The sequence below is a fragment of the Cottoperca gobio genome, chromosome 11 (assembly GCF_900634415.1).
Source record: "Cottoperca gobio chromosome 11, fCotGob3.1, whole genome shotgun sequence".
Lineage (NCBI taxonomy): Eukaryota > Metazoa > Chordata > Actinopteri > Perciformes > Bovichtidae > Cottoperca > Cottoperca gobio.
The window spans coordinates 21,146,923-21,165,718 of record NC_041365.1 but is presented as its reverse complement, the minus strand read 5'-3'; the positions used below and the strand labels follow the sequence as shown (position 1 = coordinate 21,165,718).

Genomic DNA, 18,796 nt, shown 5'->3' with positions numbered 1-18,796 from the left:
GTAAAGTCTACTCCAAGGTACTGGAAAGGAGGGTTCAGCCGGTAGTCGAACCTCTGATTGAAGAGGAACAATGAAGATTCAATCCTGGTCGTGGAACAACAGACCAACTCTTTACTCTCACAAGGATCCTGGAGGGGGCCTAGGAGTACGCCCATCCTGTCTACATGTGTTTTGTGGATCTGGAGAAGGCGTATGACCGGGTCCCCCGGGTGATACTGTGGGAGTATGGTGTGAGGGGGTCACTTTTGAGGGCCATCCAATCCCTGTACACCCAAAGCGAGAGTTGTGTCCGGATACTCGGCAGTAAGTCGGACTCGTTTCCCGTGAATGTTGGCCTCCGCCAGGGCTGCGCTTTTTCCCCAATCCTGTTCATGATTTTCATGGATAGGATATCGAGGCGTAGTCGTGGAGGAGAGGGGTTGCAGTTTGGTGACCTGAGGATCTCATCGCTGCTCTTTGCAGATGATGTGGTCCTTATGGCATCATCGGTCTGTGACCTTCAACAGTCACTGGATCGGTTTGCAGCCGAGTGTGAGCAGTTGGGATGAGGATCAGCACCTCAAAATCTGAGGCCATGGCTCTCAGCAGGAAACCGGTGGTTTGCCTACTCCGGGTAGGGAATGAGCCATTACCCCAAGTGAAGGAGTTCAAGTACCTCGGGGTCTTGTTCGCGAGTGAGGGGACGATGGAGCAAGAGATTGGCCGGAGAATCGGAGCAGCGGGGGCGGTATTACAGTCACTTTACCGCACCGTTGTGACGAAAAGAGAGCTGAGCCAGAAGGCAAAGCTCTCAATATACCGGTCAATCTTCGTTCCTACCCTCACCTATGGTCATGAAGGCTGGGTCATGACCGAAAGAACGAGATCACGGGTACAAGCGGCCGAAATGGGTTTTCTCAGACGGGCGGGTGGCGTCTCCCTTAGAGATAGGGTGAGAAGCTCAGCCATCCGTGAGAGACTCGGAGTAGAGCCGCTGCTCCTTTACGTTGAAAGGAACCAGTTGAGGTGGTTCGGGCATCTAGTAAGGATACCACCTGGGCGCCTCCCTAGGGAGGCGTTCCAGGCACGTCCAGCTGGGAGGAGACCCCGGAGAAGACCCAGGACTCGGTGGAGAGATTATATCTCCTCACTGGCCTGGGAACGCCTCAGGATCCCCCAGTCAGAGCTGGAGGATGTGGCCCGGAGAAGGGAAGATTGGGGTTCCTTACTGGAGTTGCTGCCCCCTGCGACCCGATCCCGGATAAGCGGTAGACGATCAATATATATATTATATATATGAATATATAATATATATATATGAATATATATAATATATATATATTTTATATAATATATATATATATATATATATATATATATATATATATATTCATATATATAATTCCTGTGGTTCAGGCTGTTATGTCTAACTAAAGTCATGTTTGCAGGTAGAGGACATCAAACCTAAAGTCTTAGTATCCAGAACACTCAGTCACCATGTCCGGCCAAAAGGAAAGAATTACATTGCATTATTAATATATGATAATGATTGGCATTCTCTAACCACATTGTCTCCAGCAGGATGAGTGTCTTCTCTCCACTTCAGTGTGCATACAGCCCTCCATGTTTCTGGACTGAGTACGGAGGGGAGGGTAAAGGAGTAAAAGGTTTGAGCTTGTTTGACTGTTTGATAAATACTGATCTAGTAAAAGATGCGTTATCTCCAGAAGATGGCAGCAGTGCAACAGAGCAGATGCTGGCTGCCGTAAACCCCGTAAAGAAGAAGAAGGTGTTGTGTGTAGTGCTCTAATGAATGATGTACTGCTGCAGCCCTGGTCGCGGTCCATACACGTGTAGAGTCCGTTAGACGATAGATGGCTCTTTAGGGGAGCGCGAGCAAAAGCGTTGCTATTACGATTGACATTTTGTTTCTGGCAAAAGGTTTTGTGAGCAGTTTTTGTCGTCGACGGTTTGAGCAGCTCTGATAGAAGAATATTTTGGTGAGTTGAAATGTGATGGTGTTAACACAGAGGTTGTTGGAGAGCTAGCAAACAAGTTACAAGCTAACAAAATACAGATGTATGACTTCCGGTATAAAAATAAATTTCAAAATAAAACGGTAGTGTGACATACCGACTGATTACATTTCAGCAGTAGACTCATAACTCAAAAATGGAGTATACAATGCTGCTATAGATGGTCCATTGTAACTACTTAGCTATTTTGTTGCCGTGATCTTTATATGAAAGTTAATATATATCTACCTTCGCTTTTATTTTGAATGCAATACCGGATATTCTGGTCGAGCTTAACGTTAGAAATTGAGACATTTTTGTATTTAAAGACAATAACTTAAGTCAACAAAGGTTGTCTTTGTCTGATTTTCACTGTAGACACTAACGGAAGCTTTGGTTTTGCGTGTCTTTATTGTAATTTTCGTTTTTGCCATAACCGTTAGCCAAAAGCTAATCGCGCCGGCGCTATTACTTTGGTCCCGTTGACTTTGTGCACCGCGGTAACCTGGACGGGCGGCTCCTCTCACTTGTAGTCCTCTAGCACAAGGGGGTCAGGAAGTTCCCACCCGCTCGGCCCAAACAGTGTGTGTAATCAAGCGCTCGAATGTGCCATGCTTTCTATGATTAAACTGTTTTGGGAAGGATGAAATAACGTTTGACTTTTAACGTCGCTGCGCTTTTGATCAGCTGGTGGTTTGAGACTGGAAATGTTTATTGATAATTGGCGACTTATTTGTTACCTTCTGGCCGAAGCCACGTTGTAGAGCAAGGACCTGCAGGTGTAGCCATTGTTTTGGTTAGCTAGCTAAATAGCAACACTTTGTGTGAAGCATAAAGGCTCAAACCTTATTGTGAGTTATTAGCTGTCAGGATTAAGTTTAACTCCAAAGTGCTATTTCTATGTGTATATTTTCTTATGTGAAGTGCAATCTAGTACAATAGCCCTACAAAAGATATTGCACTTGTAAATAATACATTATGGTTTGGATACAATTATTAACTCAAGGTCCACTTACTAGATTACTTTAGGAACTTTCAGACATATGTTGTGTTCTTCATCAGCAGTTATGATCAACTCTGATACATGACCACCTGTTTTTTATGTTTTATTCTGTGGACGTGTGTAGTGTAGTGTATCCCAAAGCACAATACAATGTTTATGATGGCTTTTCATCCCTTCAGTGGCTAATATATCTCACCAGAGGATAATGATGAAGTACATCCTGGTAACTGGAGGAGTCATCTCGGGCATCGGTAAAGGCATCATAGCGAGCAGCGTGGGCACGATCCTGAAGTCATGCGGCCTGCACGTCACTGCCATAAAGATCGACCCTTACATCAACATAGACGCAGGCACATTCTCACCCTATGAACATGGTACGTCAGAGAAAATGATAATTCAACACATTCAGAATTAAACGGCCACATGTTGTGTACGAGTTTCGATTGTGTCCCGCCTGCTCTGTCCAGGGGAAGTGTTCGTGCTGGACGATGGCGGTGAGGTGGACTTGGATCTGGGGAACTACGAACGCTTCCTCGACATCCGGCTGACCAAAGACAACAATCTGACCACCGGCAAGATCTATCAGTCGGTCATCAACAAAGAGAGGAGGGGAGACTACCTGGGCAAGACTGTGCAGGGTAAAGTACCGCTGCTGTACTCACCGGGTTTACTGTCCTTTGTTCTCAAAGCCCCGTCCACACAAGCACCGCTTTATCTACGTCCAAATAACAAGGTTCAAACTTAATTGAAGCGTTGTCGAGGCCAGTTGGCAGGATAGTACACACACACACACACACACACACACACACACACACACACACACACACACACACAGCATCATCTACATGTATTATTATCCTAAGAGCACCTCAAACATGAAGCTCCGAGCCGAACATTTGTGTAGAGGGTGTCGTGCTGAAGAGAAATGATTCTCTCTTCCAGTGGTGCCACACATCACAGATGCCATCCAGGAGTGGGTTGTGAAACAGGCCAGAGTGCCAGTCGAAGACGACAATGTAGAACCTCAAGTTTGTGTCATTGAGGTAAACTGAGCACTTTATCAGATCATAATTTGACTAAACGTGTTTTATATATTATATAACTGCTGACGTCTGTGACTGTCTGCAGCTGGGAGGCACGGTCGGAGACATAGAGAGCATGCCCTTCATCGAGGCCTTCAGGCAGTTCCAGTTTAAAGTGAAGCGGGAAAACTTCTGCAACATCCACGTCAGCCTGATTCCACAGGTACGAGACAACGCCTTCAGCCTCGAGCACAAAGTGTCATCGTCTACAATCCACCGACTGTTAGCGTACAAATCCAGCTTCTTCATCAAAACAAGTTTTCTTGTATTTTATTTGAAGCAGTTTTGTTTACGTGTTGCAGATGCACAAACGTTAGTCACTTTATTAATGTTCCATCGTTGTGTGCAGCCCAGTGCGACCGGAGAGCAGAAGACTAAACCAACACAGAACAGCGTCAGAGAGCTGAGAGGACTCGGCCTGTCCCCCGATCTGGTGAGGTGTGTGTGTGTGTGTGTCTGTGTGTGTGTGTGTGTGTGTGTGTGTGTGTGTGTCTGTGTGTGTGTCTGTGTGTGTGTCTTTGTTGCAGGTCCTCACAAAAAATCACAGCTTTTCTTTTAATATATTTTTCATGGAAATAAAGAATAATGATGCTGGAAAGCAGAGAAAGAGAAAAACCACAACATTATAACGTAATCTGCGTAATGTTTGGCTTCTAATTTAACTGTTGTTGTTAGTACAGGTCAGAAACATAACTCAGAATTATTTATTCCCTGCTGCTAAACACTGTAAAATAGTGTCATGGTCTGTTTCTGATATCAAAGTGTAACTAATGCTTTCACAATGAATATACATAACGTACATTTAAAATCAGACTTGTTTTGTATAGATGTAAAACTCACTGGCATAAAGTGAGAGGAATAAATAATCTGTTTACTATCAAGATTCAAGATTAACTTTATTGACAAACAGAAATTTGTCTTCAGCTTTTCATCCGTGCTGCAGCCGTACAAAATATAATATAATAAAACACAAAATATAATAATATAATAAAACATACAAAATATAATAATATAATAAAACATATAAAATATAATATAATAAACATACAAAATATAATAATATAATAAAACATATAAAATATAATAAATATAATAATATAATAAAACATACAAAATATAATAATATAATAAACATACAAATATAATAATATAATAAAATATAATAATATAATAAACATATAAATATAATAAAACGTACAAAATGTAATAAAAGCAAAGTAAACATTTAAACACCTTAAATACAAACGTGGATCGTCTCGTGTCCATTTCAAACACTTTGTGTGTCAGTGGCACATTTTGTGTGGTTGTATCTTTAATAATAATAATAATATAGAATTATGTTCGTATTTCTCTCGTGTTTGTATTTATTTGAAATGAGCCGTTTTCCCTCAGCGATCATCAAAGTTCTCTCTCTGCCAACAGATCATGTGTCGCTGCTCCACGCCGCTGGAGAACTCCGTCAAAGAAAAGATCTCCATGTTCTGCCACGTAGAACCTGAACAGGTACGTCACTCGCAGCGTGTTTAGCGAAGCTGATCCCGACTCTCTAAACTCATCGCCCGTCTCGTCCCAGGTCATCTGCGTGCACGACGTGTCGTCCATCTACAAAGTCCCGTTACTGCTGGAGAATCAGGGCGTGGTCGGCTACCTGACCCGCAGACTCGACATGCCCATCGAGACTCGACCCCGGAAGATGCTGACGAAATGGAAGGAGATGTCTGACAGGTGAGGGTCCTGTAATAACCTCATCCAAACTAAATAACTAGTTTATATCCGTCTCCTCAAACAAACGGACTCGATGAGTAAGTAATGTTGTTGTTAATCAGTGTAGCATCAGGACGCAGAGGCTACGAGCTAAAGGCTAACGTTAGCTCGTAGCATCAGGACGCAGAGGCTACGAGCTAAAGGCTAACGTTAGCTCGTAGCATCAGGACGCAGAGGCTACGAGCTAAAGGCTAACGTTAGCGCGACAGCTTCTCTGATTACGTAACAGACGCATTATGTAAACGAGTGGAAGCAGCTGATGCGCTGTGTTCACAGGTCCGACAGGCTGCTGGAGCACTGCTGCATCGCGCTGGTCGGGAAGTACACCAAGTTCTCCGACTCCTACGCTTCTGTCATCAAGGCGCTGGAGCACTCGGCTCTCGCCATCAGCCATAAACTGGAGGTTAAGGTACGCACACGCATCACGCTGTTATTATAATTATTATTATAATTACAAGGACCCTTTAAGGCATGTCATGTCTAATGTTAGCAGCACTATAACGTGTTAAATTACAAACTAAATGAAACACACACACACACACACACACAGTAGAAATGATCTCTTTAACTATATCTTTAAACTTCTTGACTTTACATTGGATTGTTAGCATGACGTAACGCTGCACATATTGAAATGTTTATGGAATAAATGAATAAAGTAAAGAACCAGGAGCACGGTGCCGGCGACTCACCGCCTCTCTCTCCTCAGTGCATCGACTCAGCCAATCTGGAGCCGAGCACGCTGCAGGAGGAGCCGGTGAAATACCACGAGGCCTGGCAGAAGCTGTGCAGTGCTGAGTGAGTGCTGACTCCACACATCTGCAGGTAATGAAACCTGCAAAGTGTTGTTTCATCCCCGGCTCGTTTCTCTCCTCCATCCTCAGCGGCATCCTGGTTCCAGGAGGTTTCGGCGTGCGAGGGACCGAAGGAAAGATTCATGCCATCAACTGGGCCAGGAAACAGAAAAAACCCTTTCTAGGTAAAGACGGTGTCGTCCTGCAGCGGTGAGCGCTTCGGATGTACGGAAACAAATAACTGAACTCCCCCCTGATCTCTGCAGGTGTGTGTCTTGGGATGCAGCTGGCTGTCATTGAATTTGCCAGGAACACGCTCGGCTGGACAGGTGATGTAGAAACCGTCACGCTAAAGAGAATACCTGGAAGCTGTGATGTGACGAACACTTCAGTGAACGAATGGTCTGATCAGGTTTTTACTGCCAGAGCGGAGAAATAACTCATTCTCTGTTTTGCACTCAGACGCCAACTCCACAGAATTTGACCCAGAGTCGAAGCACCCTGTGGTGAGGACTCGTAACATTCAGAAAACATTACAAGTTTTAATTCGACGTGGAAAAAGTGCATTACATTGAAATGGTCGTTCTGAACACGTGCAGGTGATCGACATGCCCGAACACAACCCCGGGCAGATGGGCGGCACGATGAGGCTCGGGAAGAGACGGACCATTTTCACGACCAACAGCAGCGTCTTGCGTAAGAAAGTTGTGAAGTTCAGCCCAACGTCTCCGTGTTGTTGCGTCTGCTCGCCGCTCACCGCTCCTCTTGTCTTCCAGGGAAACTTTATGGAGACGCAGAATATGTGGAAGAAAGACACAGACATCGCTTTGAAGTACGTGGACCTCTCAGCAGCAGCAGCAGCGTGTGACGGTGGCGTGGGCGTATTCTGACTTCACTTTGTTCTTGTGCAGGTGAATCCGGAGCTCAAAAGTCACTTTGAGGAGAAAGGGTTCCGCTTCGTAGGTCAAGACGTCGACGGGGAGAGGATGGAGGTCATCGAGCTGGAAGGTACGAAACGAGAAACGCTGAATTGACTGTAGCAGGTCTCCGTCTGTGCACTTCCATTCTGAAAACAGAATTGTGTTCCCAGATCATCCATACTTCGTGGGCGTGCAGTATCACCCCGAGTTCACCTCTCGCCCCATCAAGCCTTCGCCCCCGTACCTCGGGCTGCTGCTGGCTGCGGCCGGGAAGCTGCCGGGATACTTACAGAAGGGCTGCCGGCTGTCTCCACGGTAACACAGCTTCCTTCTACTCATTCAATACGGACCGTTTATCAGAATAACTTCACTTCTGTCTTTGACGCAGGGACACGTACAGCGACCGGAGCGGCAGCAGCAGCCCAGACTCTGAGATCTGAGTTAAAACTACCGTCGATCTCAAGTGAATGAATTCAAATAAAGATGTTTTCTCATGTTCATTGCCGATGAGTCATTATCAAATACAGACACAACTAAAGCTGCAGGAGCTTAAATGCAATAAGTGGACGCTGGTGCCCAACTGCTAAATTTGAAGTTTATTTCACGAGTCCTGTGAATATTACGGGCTGTTCTCCTAGTTGCATGTTCTGACTAGCCTGGAGATTTGCTATCCAAGTGACATGCAGCAGCTCTACATTCATTGTTCACTTTGTGGCCTTACTGTAAATAAGCCCTTCTACATTTACAGTGTCTTTAAATTTCCACAAGAATATAAAATAAAGGGATTCTCAAAAAAGTCGTTTTGTGTCGTTTATTTCATTCAATGATCACAACATGAGAAACAAAAACATTCCCAGACATCAGTGGATGTTCCTGCTGCAGTTACAGATGTTAGCGACAACCTTCTCCTCCGAACACTCGTCGTGTCACTCGTCTTGTCACCGGACCTGAAACACAATATACAGAATATTTAGCACACGTCGGCAGCCTTTTCTGACATTATCATTATTTAAAAGCTGATCTCAGTCCCATATCCGAAAGCTTCATCCAACAGTCTGCTATTATTATTTTCGTCATCATCGATCAGAATATACATTAGTGCAAAGAACATAAGTTTACCTTCACAGTCTGCGTGCTGGCCCGCGCAGCCCCCCCCAGTGATGTGGAGCTCATTCAGATTCCTACACGAGGAGAAATCCTGTTAGAAGCATGAAGATGGACAGACATGATCTCTTATGTCTGAAAGAGGATCTGTTGGACAGTAGAGTGGCTGCTAGTGGCAGAAGGGGCCACAACAGTCAAAGACCACCCTATTATCTAGCATGCACTTGGAGAACCTAGAGCTACGAACAAGCCCCGGTCCTTAGGATAGCGTGCTGTAATGTGCATTAGACTAAACACATGTTATATAAAGTTACCTTGACGTGAGAAGTCTTCATCTGGTCACTTTATCTCAGCCATGAGTTACCTAAAGACAGAACAGTCAGTCAGTTTTAATCCTTCACTAAATCAAACTGCTCATTTTCACAAGCAAAGGGCTCAGTCAATAAATGTCTCAATCACACCTTTATCAGTGAGGGCAAGTTTGTAATCACAGCCAGGAGCATTTATATTCAACACATGGCTCAGAAAGTACCTGCATGTGCTGTAGTCTCCAGTTTATCTTCATGTCACCCAGCACCTGCAGAAACAAAGCCCAGTAATGAGAAGATATTACTTTAATAAGGAATCTTCCTCATGTTATATGTCCTTTCATTAATGTGGCTCAGGCAATAAATGTCTCAATCACACCTTTATCAGTGAGGGCAAGTTTGTAATCACAGCCAGGAACATTTAAACTCAAAATGTGGCATTAAGCACCTGCATGGGAGGTTGTCATGTTTCGCACTTCCATCTTCACCCCAAACCTGCAGAGAGGGAGTACAGCACTTAATAGAAATCACTTTTAAATATACACAAAGTCTAGGATTTATTAGAGTGTCCTTCCCCTTAATGTTGCTGGACCAGTTATTTACGAACTGACCAGCGACCGTCGGTGAAAGTCTTCTTCTCGGCTTCATGTTGACCATTCGCTGCTACTGAAGAGCATGAACGGCTTCGATAGGAGCCTGGTTTGTAAAACGGTATGAAGTGCTGATGGAAACAAACATACCTGCAGTCTGCACACAGCCATGGCTGCAGAGGACAGGGAGAGATCCTGATACCGGCAGGTTCTGGAGAGGTAAATGAGATGAAGTCAGTGCATGTAGAAGGTTTACATTGAGGAATGACTGATACGCACACAAATAAACTAGTTATTCAACTTAAGCGTGTAATTAGGTGCGTTCATCTTCACATTAGTGTTTAGTAATAAAGACAACCCAACATGGTTTTTAAATAGTTTCAGTGCACCACATGTCGTTAGTCCGTGGACACGAGGGGCACTTGAAGGCATCATCTAATGCTAGTTGTAATTTTGGGGGATATTAGGCGCACATGTCAGATCACACCTGGTGCATTGCAGACAGCTCACGGAAAGGTAAGTTGTAGAAAGATTTCTGAATTAAAGAGTAGAGGGGGGGCAGTGCCACGTGGTTCACATTAGCGGTAAGATATCCTTTACAAAAGCCTTAGCATAATCATATCTAGCATCTGTTAAACTACAACACAAACAGGCTCAATGTGGAGCTTTGTATAAAAGTAACTCAGTGCTGTTATTAAGTAGTTAAGCTCGCGGACCCCACATGACTAAAGTAAAGTAGCAACATAAGCTAAAGTTAGCTAGCTACTCGCTTGTGCGTTTAAGCAAACTCCAATAACTGGCGTCAACATTAATAAAGCCAGCTCTTCAGTAGGCTGTAAACTCTTTAGTTAACTGTAGCAAAGTACTTTGAAGCATTAATGAAAGAAAAAGAACATTTGAGGCCTCACCAGATTTAAATGTCTGCTCGACTTTGTGCTCGCGGACGGTTTGAAGAGGAAAGAGACTGTTAGGAGTGGCCCGTGCGCTTATATACGCTGGCGCCGAGCAACAGTCCGCTGATTGGTCCACATAGCTCCCATGGACCCCGTTGCATGACGGGATATGTATTTTACAAGCGTTAAAGGAAACCCCGTCTGTCGTTTAGATTCATTGTCACTTTGGCACATTAATACCAACACAAAAACTGATTTGAAGATTTCACTAAACGCACATTTTCTTTCACAAAGAAGATATAAGTGGATATATTGTGTATAGAGAAATAAATATACTGTACAGTCCGTAAGCAGCTGGTGCTGAAGCCTCCTTCAGAACCACGGACAGCAGCCTCCTCTCGGACTCTGGTGGTTCTGAGATAACAGTGCAGTGTCATTCTCCAAATACACACTTGCGAAATATTACATGGCCATGAACATTTTCAAATTGTGTACAAATAATCTGCTATAATTTAACACAATCTAGTTGAAATGTCCTACCACAAATAAAACCAGCGGACTTTATATTCCCCTGAGAAAACCTGAATTGTGTTTTTGTTGCATCTTAAAAACGCACTATGGTTGAACAGTTTTCTAAGATGCAGTACAGGTGTGTGATGCTCGGCTGCAGGAGGTTGATGGTTGTAGGTAGAGCATCACATGATAGCTGCAGCTCTGTGCGCCGCGTCTCTTCCTGAGCAGCAGCAGCTTCATGTAAACACGGCGCGCGCAGGGCTTTGTTTCACACGCACTCCGCTGGTATCCCCTTGTTATAGTCATGCCATGGATATTTTGTGGCAATACCAATTCAGGATCATTTTACTCGGGGATTCCACAGTGGGGAAGTCGTCGCTGCTGAAACGCTTCACGGACGGGATCTACAGTGAGGTGGCGGATCCGACGGTCGGGGTGGATTTTTATGCCCGATCGCTTGATATCGAGCCCGGGGTGAAAATCAAGCTGCAGCTCTGGGACACTGCTGGACAGGAGCGATTCAGGTACGAAAAACAGAAAAGAAAATGCACATAAAATGTCTGAAAACGTTCATTCTGCACCGTGCAGAGTGGTCGTTAAATAACGGAGAGGCCTTATTGGTTCGGCTGCTTTTGCAAAATGCAAAATTAAATTAAATTAAGGCCATTTCCTCTCTTATTGTGATGCAGTTACTTGGAGAAAAGGGGTCCGGAGACGATTATATAGGCCTTGATCTTAAGATGTCCTGGCCTATATAAAACAGTGAAACTCGAGGAGCATCATTCACGGATGATGAGCAGCCTCCTCACATTTAGGCCCCATGTTTGATTCCTTGAGATACTGACTCCACAGTCTCCCGTGCAACACAAGGATGTCAAATCTGCTTGTTGGTGTGCATTCCTCTGCCCTGTTGCTATTTCTGTTTCATGTGTCCTTGCTGTCATGGACAATTTCTCTTGAAAGCTCTTCTCAGTGTGCAGAAGCAGCTCCGCTCTCAGATCTCAGATCTGCTTTCCCTTTTGAAGACAAACCTTCAGAGGGTGTTTTCCTTCAGGCTGCACCACACTTTCATTTCTGTCTCCTCTTACTTATGAGAAGTGTTTGTGAAATCAATTTAGCAAAAATGTTAAAACCACCATGTGCACGAATTTGGACATGTGCATAAAGGGATCTTTTCAAGGCTGGGCCAATGGGGGAGGGGGGGTCAACCCCCGGGCTCCAGACATTCAGGGCATTTGATTTATTACTATTAAATTCACCTTAATTCAATACCATCATTCACCTCAGGCAAGTTACCACATTCTGTCTTGTAAAGGTACCCTGTTTCAAAATGTAATTGTAATTGTTTAATCAATATTGTGCATACAGAATTTAAATGACCACGAGCACTAGTTTTTTTTGGGGCGGTGGGCAAAATATAAAGAGGCCGCCGTTTGTCATCTGCACTGTGTTTGGTTGGTGCTTAAAGGCGACAGGACACACACAGAACACACAGACAGTGCAGAGTAGGGACCTGCAACATTCATGAACACATATTGAAAACAGTGGCCGTGTGTGTGGGTTTGAGTAAACGCTGGTTGCAGTACGGTGAAGGAGAACAGGGATCTGACCAGAGTTGTAGAACAAATGAAGACGTCACACTTCCATGAGATTTGACTCCAGAACAAGGGACAGGCAGGCTTCGCAGGGCCGACCTTTAGAGCGATGACATAAGGAGACTTAGTTCAATACTAACACGTCTGAAAGGAAAGCGTTGCTGTGTCACTTCAGTGGTCGGCCTTCAGTGAACCGGACTACAGCTTCACTAGCGAGTTACTTATTGAGACTTTTCTTATATCTCTTGAGGTCACACTTTTGTCTCAGGTGACTAACACGTCATTAATCTGTGTGCCCACCAGGTCCATCACCACATCATACTACCGTAACTCCGTGGGCGGGCTACTGGTGTTCGATCTCAGCAACCGCAAGACCTTTGACCACGTGAGGGAGTGGCACAAGGAGGTGAGCGAGCACATTCTGCCCCACCACATGGTCTACATCCTCATCGGCCACAAGAGCGACCTCAACAAGGACCGCAAGGTGAGCCGGGACGAGGCCGACCAGCTGGCGGCCGAGATGGGCATCCGCTACGTGGAGACGTCGGCCAAGTGCAACAGCAACGTGGACCGGGCCTTCGAGCTGCTGACCAGAGACATCTACGAGCTGATGAAGATGGGGGAGATCGTCACCCGCGACGGCTGGGACGGGGTGAAGAGCGGCCTCACCGCCAAGGTCCTCTACCCGGCCGACGACGATGAGGGACTACCTACCGCGGTCGCCGAAAAGGGCTGCCACTGCTGACTGTGAACTGTGTCCAAACACTGCCCCCGTCACACCAAGAGCTCACCTCGTCTCACAGCCGTCCATCGAAACCAAGTCACTCAGGCTCAGCACCCTGTGATATCACCATCACTTCCTCACCTCGTGCTCCGTGCCCTCTCAGCGTGTGGGTTCTTCTGACAGCTGGGGTTTCTAACGTGGGGCCATTGTACATCCCAATGTGTATCTTATAGGCAAGTTGTATCTCTAAAGCCGTGTGGCGTCGCGTGAGCGGAGCAGTTTTGGGCCTCGTTGAGTTTGGAAAACAACAGAAAGTGTGCCGCCGAGGCCATCAGGTCTCACGCTGCATTCACACCAAATCAGGCGTTTTGGCGATTAGCGCCGAGTTGTATGGCGTTGTGGGAGGGTTACTCAAACGGCCCATTTGTACGACGATTAACGTCTTGTGTACTCATGGCCGCTTGTACAGCTCTGGATGGTCGGTTACATGATTGTCTATTGCGGCGCTTGAACGCACTTCCCACATTGAAATGAATGGGACGACTTGCGTTGATGGCCACAGCCCCTGATCCGGTGTGAATCCAGCCTCAGAGTTTAGCCAATGTGCTGAAGATACATCTCGTACGGCACTAGTGTGGGTTTCTATCTGTGCGATGCGTCGCAGTCTGTTGTGGCGTTAATATTGTAAATAATAGTGAGATCTATAGAGAGGAAAGGTCACAGAAAGTATTTCATTGATCGTGTGAACATCACCATATTAACTCAACGTGCTCCTCATGCTTCTGTATGTGCACTTACGCCAAACTGACTTAAACCTTTGATCATCCTGTCAATAGATGAGTAATGTTTTTTGTCATAAGAAAAATAGATGATTTGTAGTTAAGGTGTATACATAGAGATAGGCCATGTAGGTGGCAGTGTGTCCCGTCGTTTATCAGACCTTTAAAGACTTCAGCCGTAAAGACGTGTTTGACTAACAACAAACGGGAGTTTGGATTTCACCTGCAGCTCTCTGTCGCTCACGCAAACAGCTGTTTCTGTTCCTCAAAGCTTCATTCACAAAAATAATATTCCATTCAGGCCTGAGCTGATGATGGGAGCCGAACATAGACTGTGTAAAATAGATACTCATTCAATCCAACGGCCTGGATCTGTGTGCTGCGTTTGTGGGCCTGTATGTCACGTTAACATGGCTGCATGTACTGCAAAAGCTAATTAGCATTAATTTTAACATTGATATTACAGTCCTCATAACCCATTACATCCAGCAGGGAACATAGAATGAAAGCTCAGCCGAGCTAAGCATGAAGACTGAGCAGCTCCCTGGGTCGCTCAGTAGTCCACACACACATCCACAGTGTACGAGTGTGTTATCTAGTCAGATTTAGGAGTGTGTGTTGGTGTGTTTATTGAATTTGCAAGGCTAGCTGCTTCTAGTCTTCATGCTAAGCTAGGCTAGTCCCCTTTAGCCTCCAGCTTCAAGCTTAGCGCTCAGACATGAGACTAATATCAAAGTTCTCGTCCAACATTAAAGAAAGCAAATACAAAAAGATATTTCTCAAAACGTTGGAATATGTCATTAAAGCTATTACAATGCCTGTTCTTACTGACAGAAGTGGCTGCCAACATCCGTTGTTCTTAAAGTTGCTGAAATCCTTTGTTAACTAAGTAATTCTGACGTAACTGAAGCTTTTACATGAAGTGTTTGGAGTTTAGTGACTTGTGATGAATGCAGTCTGCACATGTGGCTTTCAGACGCTATCAATCTGTTTACGGGCCTGGAGAGTACAATAGACTACAGTACACTTTGCCTGGGACCCCCCCACTTCCAACCACACACCCCCGACATTCACCCTTCACTAGCATCTCACCAAAAAACATGTTCCCCCCCCACACTGTCGAGAGAAGGTGTAGGTGACCCAGTAATTCTAATACATTTGCATCATCCCTTTACTTTTCAAACTGTACGCCACCTGTTATATCAGGTTTAAATACAGTGCCGTCTGTACACGATATGTGTTTCTTTGTTTCTTTGACAATCAAATGTTAACATTGTGTGTGCTTGGCGCAGGTGAGGACTTCATCACATCTGAGCTAAACGTCCCTGCAACTTCCAAAATCACCGTTTGAAAACCATTCTGACTAATACTACAACTACCTTTCTCACTTTGTCATCTGAACAGGGTTAAATCGTATGTTATTGTTTGAATTTGTATGTTAGCAAACTGTTCTCCAGTGAGCATGACTCCCGTTCCCGAGCACTGCACTGTGAAGATGGCCGCCTCGGAGAGAAGCTCGAGTTAGATTTAAAGGACACTGGAGAGACACCAAGAAGAAATGGATTTTTGAAAGACTGACTCTATGGGACGAAATAAGATTATTTCTCATCAACTATTACTAGATGCCTCTTTATTCAGCAATGAGTTAAAACAGTAACAATAACAGCATTTGTAATCCAACACTGACCGTCCTATGTAATGACCATGATAATGTCGGGGGCCATGTTCAGTCCCGGTCCAGCCTCTCTCTTACTGTAATCTTAAAGGAGTAGTTCAACATTTTGGGAAAATACATGTATTTGATTTCTTTCTGAGAGTTAGACGAGAAGATTGATACAACTGGAGCCAGGAGGCGATTAGCCTAGCTTAGCATAAAAACTGGAGCCAGAAGGGGGGCAGCTAGCCTGGCTCTGGGTCTTGTAGCAAAGTGAGGTTGCCAGATTTGGTACCATTGTGCCTACAAAGAAATTTATTCTACTGCTGTGTTCACACCAAACACGGGATCATTTGTGTTGTTTCACTTTACAAAGCGCAGCTGAATGGATCTCATTTACTACAGCTGTATGAACCCACAATAAAGTAGATTTGGCTGTGATTCCATTGCAATAAATGGATTAAAATGACGCCGAAGTAACTTCAACATGATGCCGATTTGTAAAAAGTCTGAAGTCATACTTTGTGAGGTCTGTCCTCGAAACGACAAGCAAGCAACTTTTAAAAAGCGTGTTTTCTGAATGGAGTTTGGATCGATCAGCGCTATGCTAACATTGTAGCTGCTCCACATAACGAGATCTAAATGAGGCACGGCAGCAACATTATTGTTGTTACACATAGATATCTACATACTGTGTAATTTATATTAATCTCTCAGAAAGAAAATAGGTAAATGTATTTCCCAAAATGTTGAACTATGCCTGTAATGGTGTGTTTTTTATGTCCGCAGGAACGATCCACTGATTGGGCTTTCTGTACCAGAATACATGAGCAGGCCTGCAGGATCTCCATCCCCATGGTCACATTTCACAGCTTTACTGAATAATGTTATTTATTTTATATATCATGTATAAGGGGTTGGCCTTTTATTTGATGTGATTTTATTGATTGATTAAAAAAATAATAGATGTACAATGGATAATGTTTGGACTCCGAGTTTGTTGTTTTTAACTGGGGTTTGGCGCCCTCTCCTGACAGACAGAGGAGGATCATCATGACCCAGATTGGTTCTTCTGATGTATTAATGGCGATACAGATTTGGACATGGCCATGTTATTACAGGGAACAAGCCAAGTCTACCATTACACTTTTTATCCAAAAGGAGAGACTTATTGGCTAATAATATGATATATGTAAAGGTTGGCATTTTCCCAACATGAAAAGGAGTTTGTTTACAGCTACACACAAATGCCACATGTCAAACAGTAAGCAGTCATTTCTTTAAGGCTTTTTCTTTATTATTATTTCTTTTTTTTTCTAGAAACATCTTTGTAAAGCCCTGTTTTAGACTAAACATCTTTAAATGTGATAAAATAATTAATTAAACTTAATTCAAATATGGAAATTTGGTATTTACCCCTACATAATCATAATAATAATAATCATCATTTCCCCACAATATGTGAACGCAACACGAGCTCGAAATCCGCACAGCGACCAATCAGAGTCAATTTGAAGGTCGCCCCGCCCATATATTACCCATCATGCTCTTCGGTAGTCAACATGCACAACAAAATATGCTTAAATTCCACATTTATTGACGAATTCCTCCCTATTTGAAAAAAACAACTGTTGTTTTACATTGTTATGAACCAACACAGTCGAGCTCCCGCGACATCCACGTGACGGTCCACTCGCGACACCCTGAGTGAGGAACATGTCGCCACTGCTCAGATGGTGGGATGTTCGGGAGGTACGTTAAAAAGGGCTTCTGCCGTGCTTGGCACAGGAGGGGTGGGGTTAACCACTCTTTCTGCGGAATCGCCATCAAGAGATTTCGGAAGCAAAATTTTTAAGGCAGGGGCTGCTAGTGATCACATGTCCTGGCGCCCCGTCATTACATGTGAAATAATAAACACCAAACTCTTCATCAGCTGATGATCAAACATCAGCTGATGATCAAACATCAGCTGGTGTGTGAGAGCGTTTCATTCCTACATTTTGCTCAATTGTGTGCAGGATATCGATCCGATACCAAGTAACAGGGCCAGTATTGCCGATACCGATACTTTTTACTTAGAAAAGCAGCTGATCATGTAGAGCAGGGGTATTCAACTACAATTCAAAGGGGGCCAGTTATTTTGAAAAAAGTAATACTTACTTAGTTTGCAATGCACATGCAAAACCACAATGATTTAACGGGAGTTGTGTTCTGAACGTAAAGAAGATAAACTGAAACTTAAGTATCGATCTTATCACGCAAGTATTGATCGGTACCGATACAAACGTTGGTATCGATATTTAAGATCGATCCGCCCACCACTATTCTCAATACTTACACTTGAAAAACTGCACATCACATATTCTTTCACAATAAAGTGTCAAATGTCAAGGTTCTTCAATATTTGTCTCTTTTTTTTTGCATTTTAATTACTGTGTTTATTTAAGCACCATTATACACCAAACGCATTTCTACTTGACAATAAACATATTTATTATGATGTGAAACCGTTTAACCTGCAACCCCATTGAAAATAAAAACTTCAGAATATATCTTAAATTATGACGTTGGTTTTCCACAACAAGAATAATGCATTGTGTTTTATGTTTTCTTACTTTATTTCAAGTCAGTTAACATTATAGTAATAGAAATAAGCAGTGATATTTCAAATTAAACAGAAGTAGACAAATAAAAGGATAAAGATTGTCAAAATAATAATGAACATCAAATAAAATAAATTAACTTGCAAGTCAACATAAATAAATATATTTTAATTAACATTTTTATTTTTGAGTTATTGTCCTAATATACAACTCTATTTCTTTCTTGAAAACACAAAAATGAGGTTTAACTTTTGCAAATTTACAGTTATGAATGTAAAACTTCACAGAAATTATAATGAGATTGATTAGAAAATACTCATGCAATGTGTTTACCTTAAAACACATTTTCTAGTAACAGTGCAACAAAGATAATGTTTTCCAGGATACATCTACAGATATCTTGCTACAGCTTAAGGGTATGAATACATTCCTACAACAGATGGATGATAGTTTCAGTGTGAGAGTCACATAATAAT

General features: G+C 43.6%; 2 protein-coding genes, 1 long non-coding RNA gene and 4 other non-coding genes across 8 annotated transcripts; 3 read left to right on the top strand and 4 right to left on the bottom strand.

The window, feature by feature from the left end:
• Positions 1-1,523: 1,523 nt before the first annotated feature.
• Positions 1,524-8,353, top strand: ctps1a (CTP synthase 1a). 2 transcript variants are annotated; one of them, XM_029442500.1, is made up of 18 exons: positions 1,524-1,646; positions 3,177-3,371; positions 3,465-3,635; positions 3,940-4,040; positions 4,126-4,242; positions 4,429-4,512; positions 5,502-5,582; positions 5,653-5,804; positions 6,120-6,252; positions 6,553-6,641; positions 6,728-6,822; positions 6,904-6,966; positions 7,100-7,143; positions 7,237-7,333; positions 7,414-7,469; positions 7,549-7,645; positions 7,728-7,872; positions 7,946-8,353. In XM_029442500.1, exons 1-18 carry the CDS (start codon positions 1,562-1,564, stop codon positions 7,995-7,997), a joined length of 1,857 nt encoding a protein of 618 aa, XP_029298360.1. In that variant the 5' UTR covers positions 1,524-1,561; the 3' UTR covers positions 7,998-8,353. The 2 variants fall into 2 exon arrangements, with proteins under 2 accessions (XP_029298360.1, XP_029298361.1); XM_029442501.1 differs by lacking the exon at positions 1,524-1,646 and adding an exon at positions 1,771-1,979.
• A 218-nt stretch (positions 8,354-8,571) lies between these two features.
• Positions 8,572-8,645, bottom strand: LOC115016316 (small nucleolar RNA SNORD99). The gene has a single exon (XR_003833142.1). It is a non-coding gene; the product is annotated as a small nucleolar RNA SNORD99 (small nucleolar RNA).
• Positions 8,646-8,674: 29 nt separating this feature from the next.
• On the bottom strand, positions 8,675-10,538 carry LOC115015327 (uncharacterized). The gene is made up of 6 exons (XR_003832985.1): positions 10,468-10,538; positions 9,710-9,770; positions 9,418-9,464; positions 9,194-9,238; positions 8,976-9,025; positions 8,675-8,738 (listed from the first exon to the last, which is right to left on the bottom strand). It is a non-coding gene; the product is annotated as an uncharacterized LOC115015327 (long non-coding RNA).
• Positions 8,807-8,936, bottom strand: LOC115016302 (small nucleolar RNA SNORA44). The gene has a single exon (XR_003833127.1). It is a non-coding gene; the product is annotated as a small nucleolar RNA SNORA44 (small nucleolar RNA).
• Positions 9,533-9,669, bottom strand: LOC115016288 (small nucleolar RNA SNORA16B/SNORA16A family). The gene has a single exon (XR_003833114.1). It is a non-coding gene; the product is annotated as a small nucleolar RNA SNORA16B/SNORA16A family (small nucleolar RNA).
• Positions 10,539-11,138: 600 nt separating the features above from the next.
• On the top strand, positions 11,139-14,604 carry rab42a (RAB42, member RAS oncogene family a). Its single transcript, XM_029442503.1, has 2 exons — positions 11,139-11,489; positions 12,864-14,604. The coding sequence occupies exons 1-2, from the start codon at positions 11,152-11,154 to the stop codon at positions 13,303-13,305; spliced, it is 780 nt and encodes a 259-aa protein (XP_029298363.1). The 5' UTR covers positions 11,139-11,151; the 3' UTR covers positions 13,306-14,604.
• Positions 14,605-17,476: 2,872 nt separating this feature from the next.
• LOC115016310 (U11 spliceosomal RNA) lies at positions 17,477-17,610 on the top strand. Its single transcript, XR_003833136.1, has one exon. It is a non-coding gene; the product is annotated as a U11 spliceosomal RNA (small nuclear RNA).
• Positions 17,611-18,796: the final 1,186 nt, after the last annotated feature.

Excerpts from the sequence above, each read along its gene's own strand:
- rab42a (XM_029442503.1), top strand. The coding sequence starts at position 11,152 with ATGATAGCTGCAGCTCTGTGCGCCGCGTCTCTTCCTGAGCAGCAGCAG. Across the intron at positions 11,490-12,863 it reads GCTGGACAGGAGCGATTCAG|GTCCATCACCACATCATACT; the intron begins GTACGAAAAACA and ends TGTGCCCACCAG.
- ctps1a (XM_029442500.1), top strand. The coding sequence starts at position 1,562 with ATGAGTGTCTTCTCTCCACTTCAGTGTGCATACAGCCCTCCATGTTTC. Across the intron at positions 7,470-7,548 it reads GACACAGACATCGCTTTGAA|GTGAATCCGGAGCTCAAAAG; the intron begins GTACGTGGACCT and ends GTTCTTGTGCAG. Across the intron at positions 7,873-7,945 it reads GGCTGCCGGCTGTCTCCACG|GGACACGTACAGCGACCGGA; the intron begins GTAACACAGCTT and ends TCTTTGACGCAG.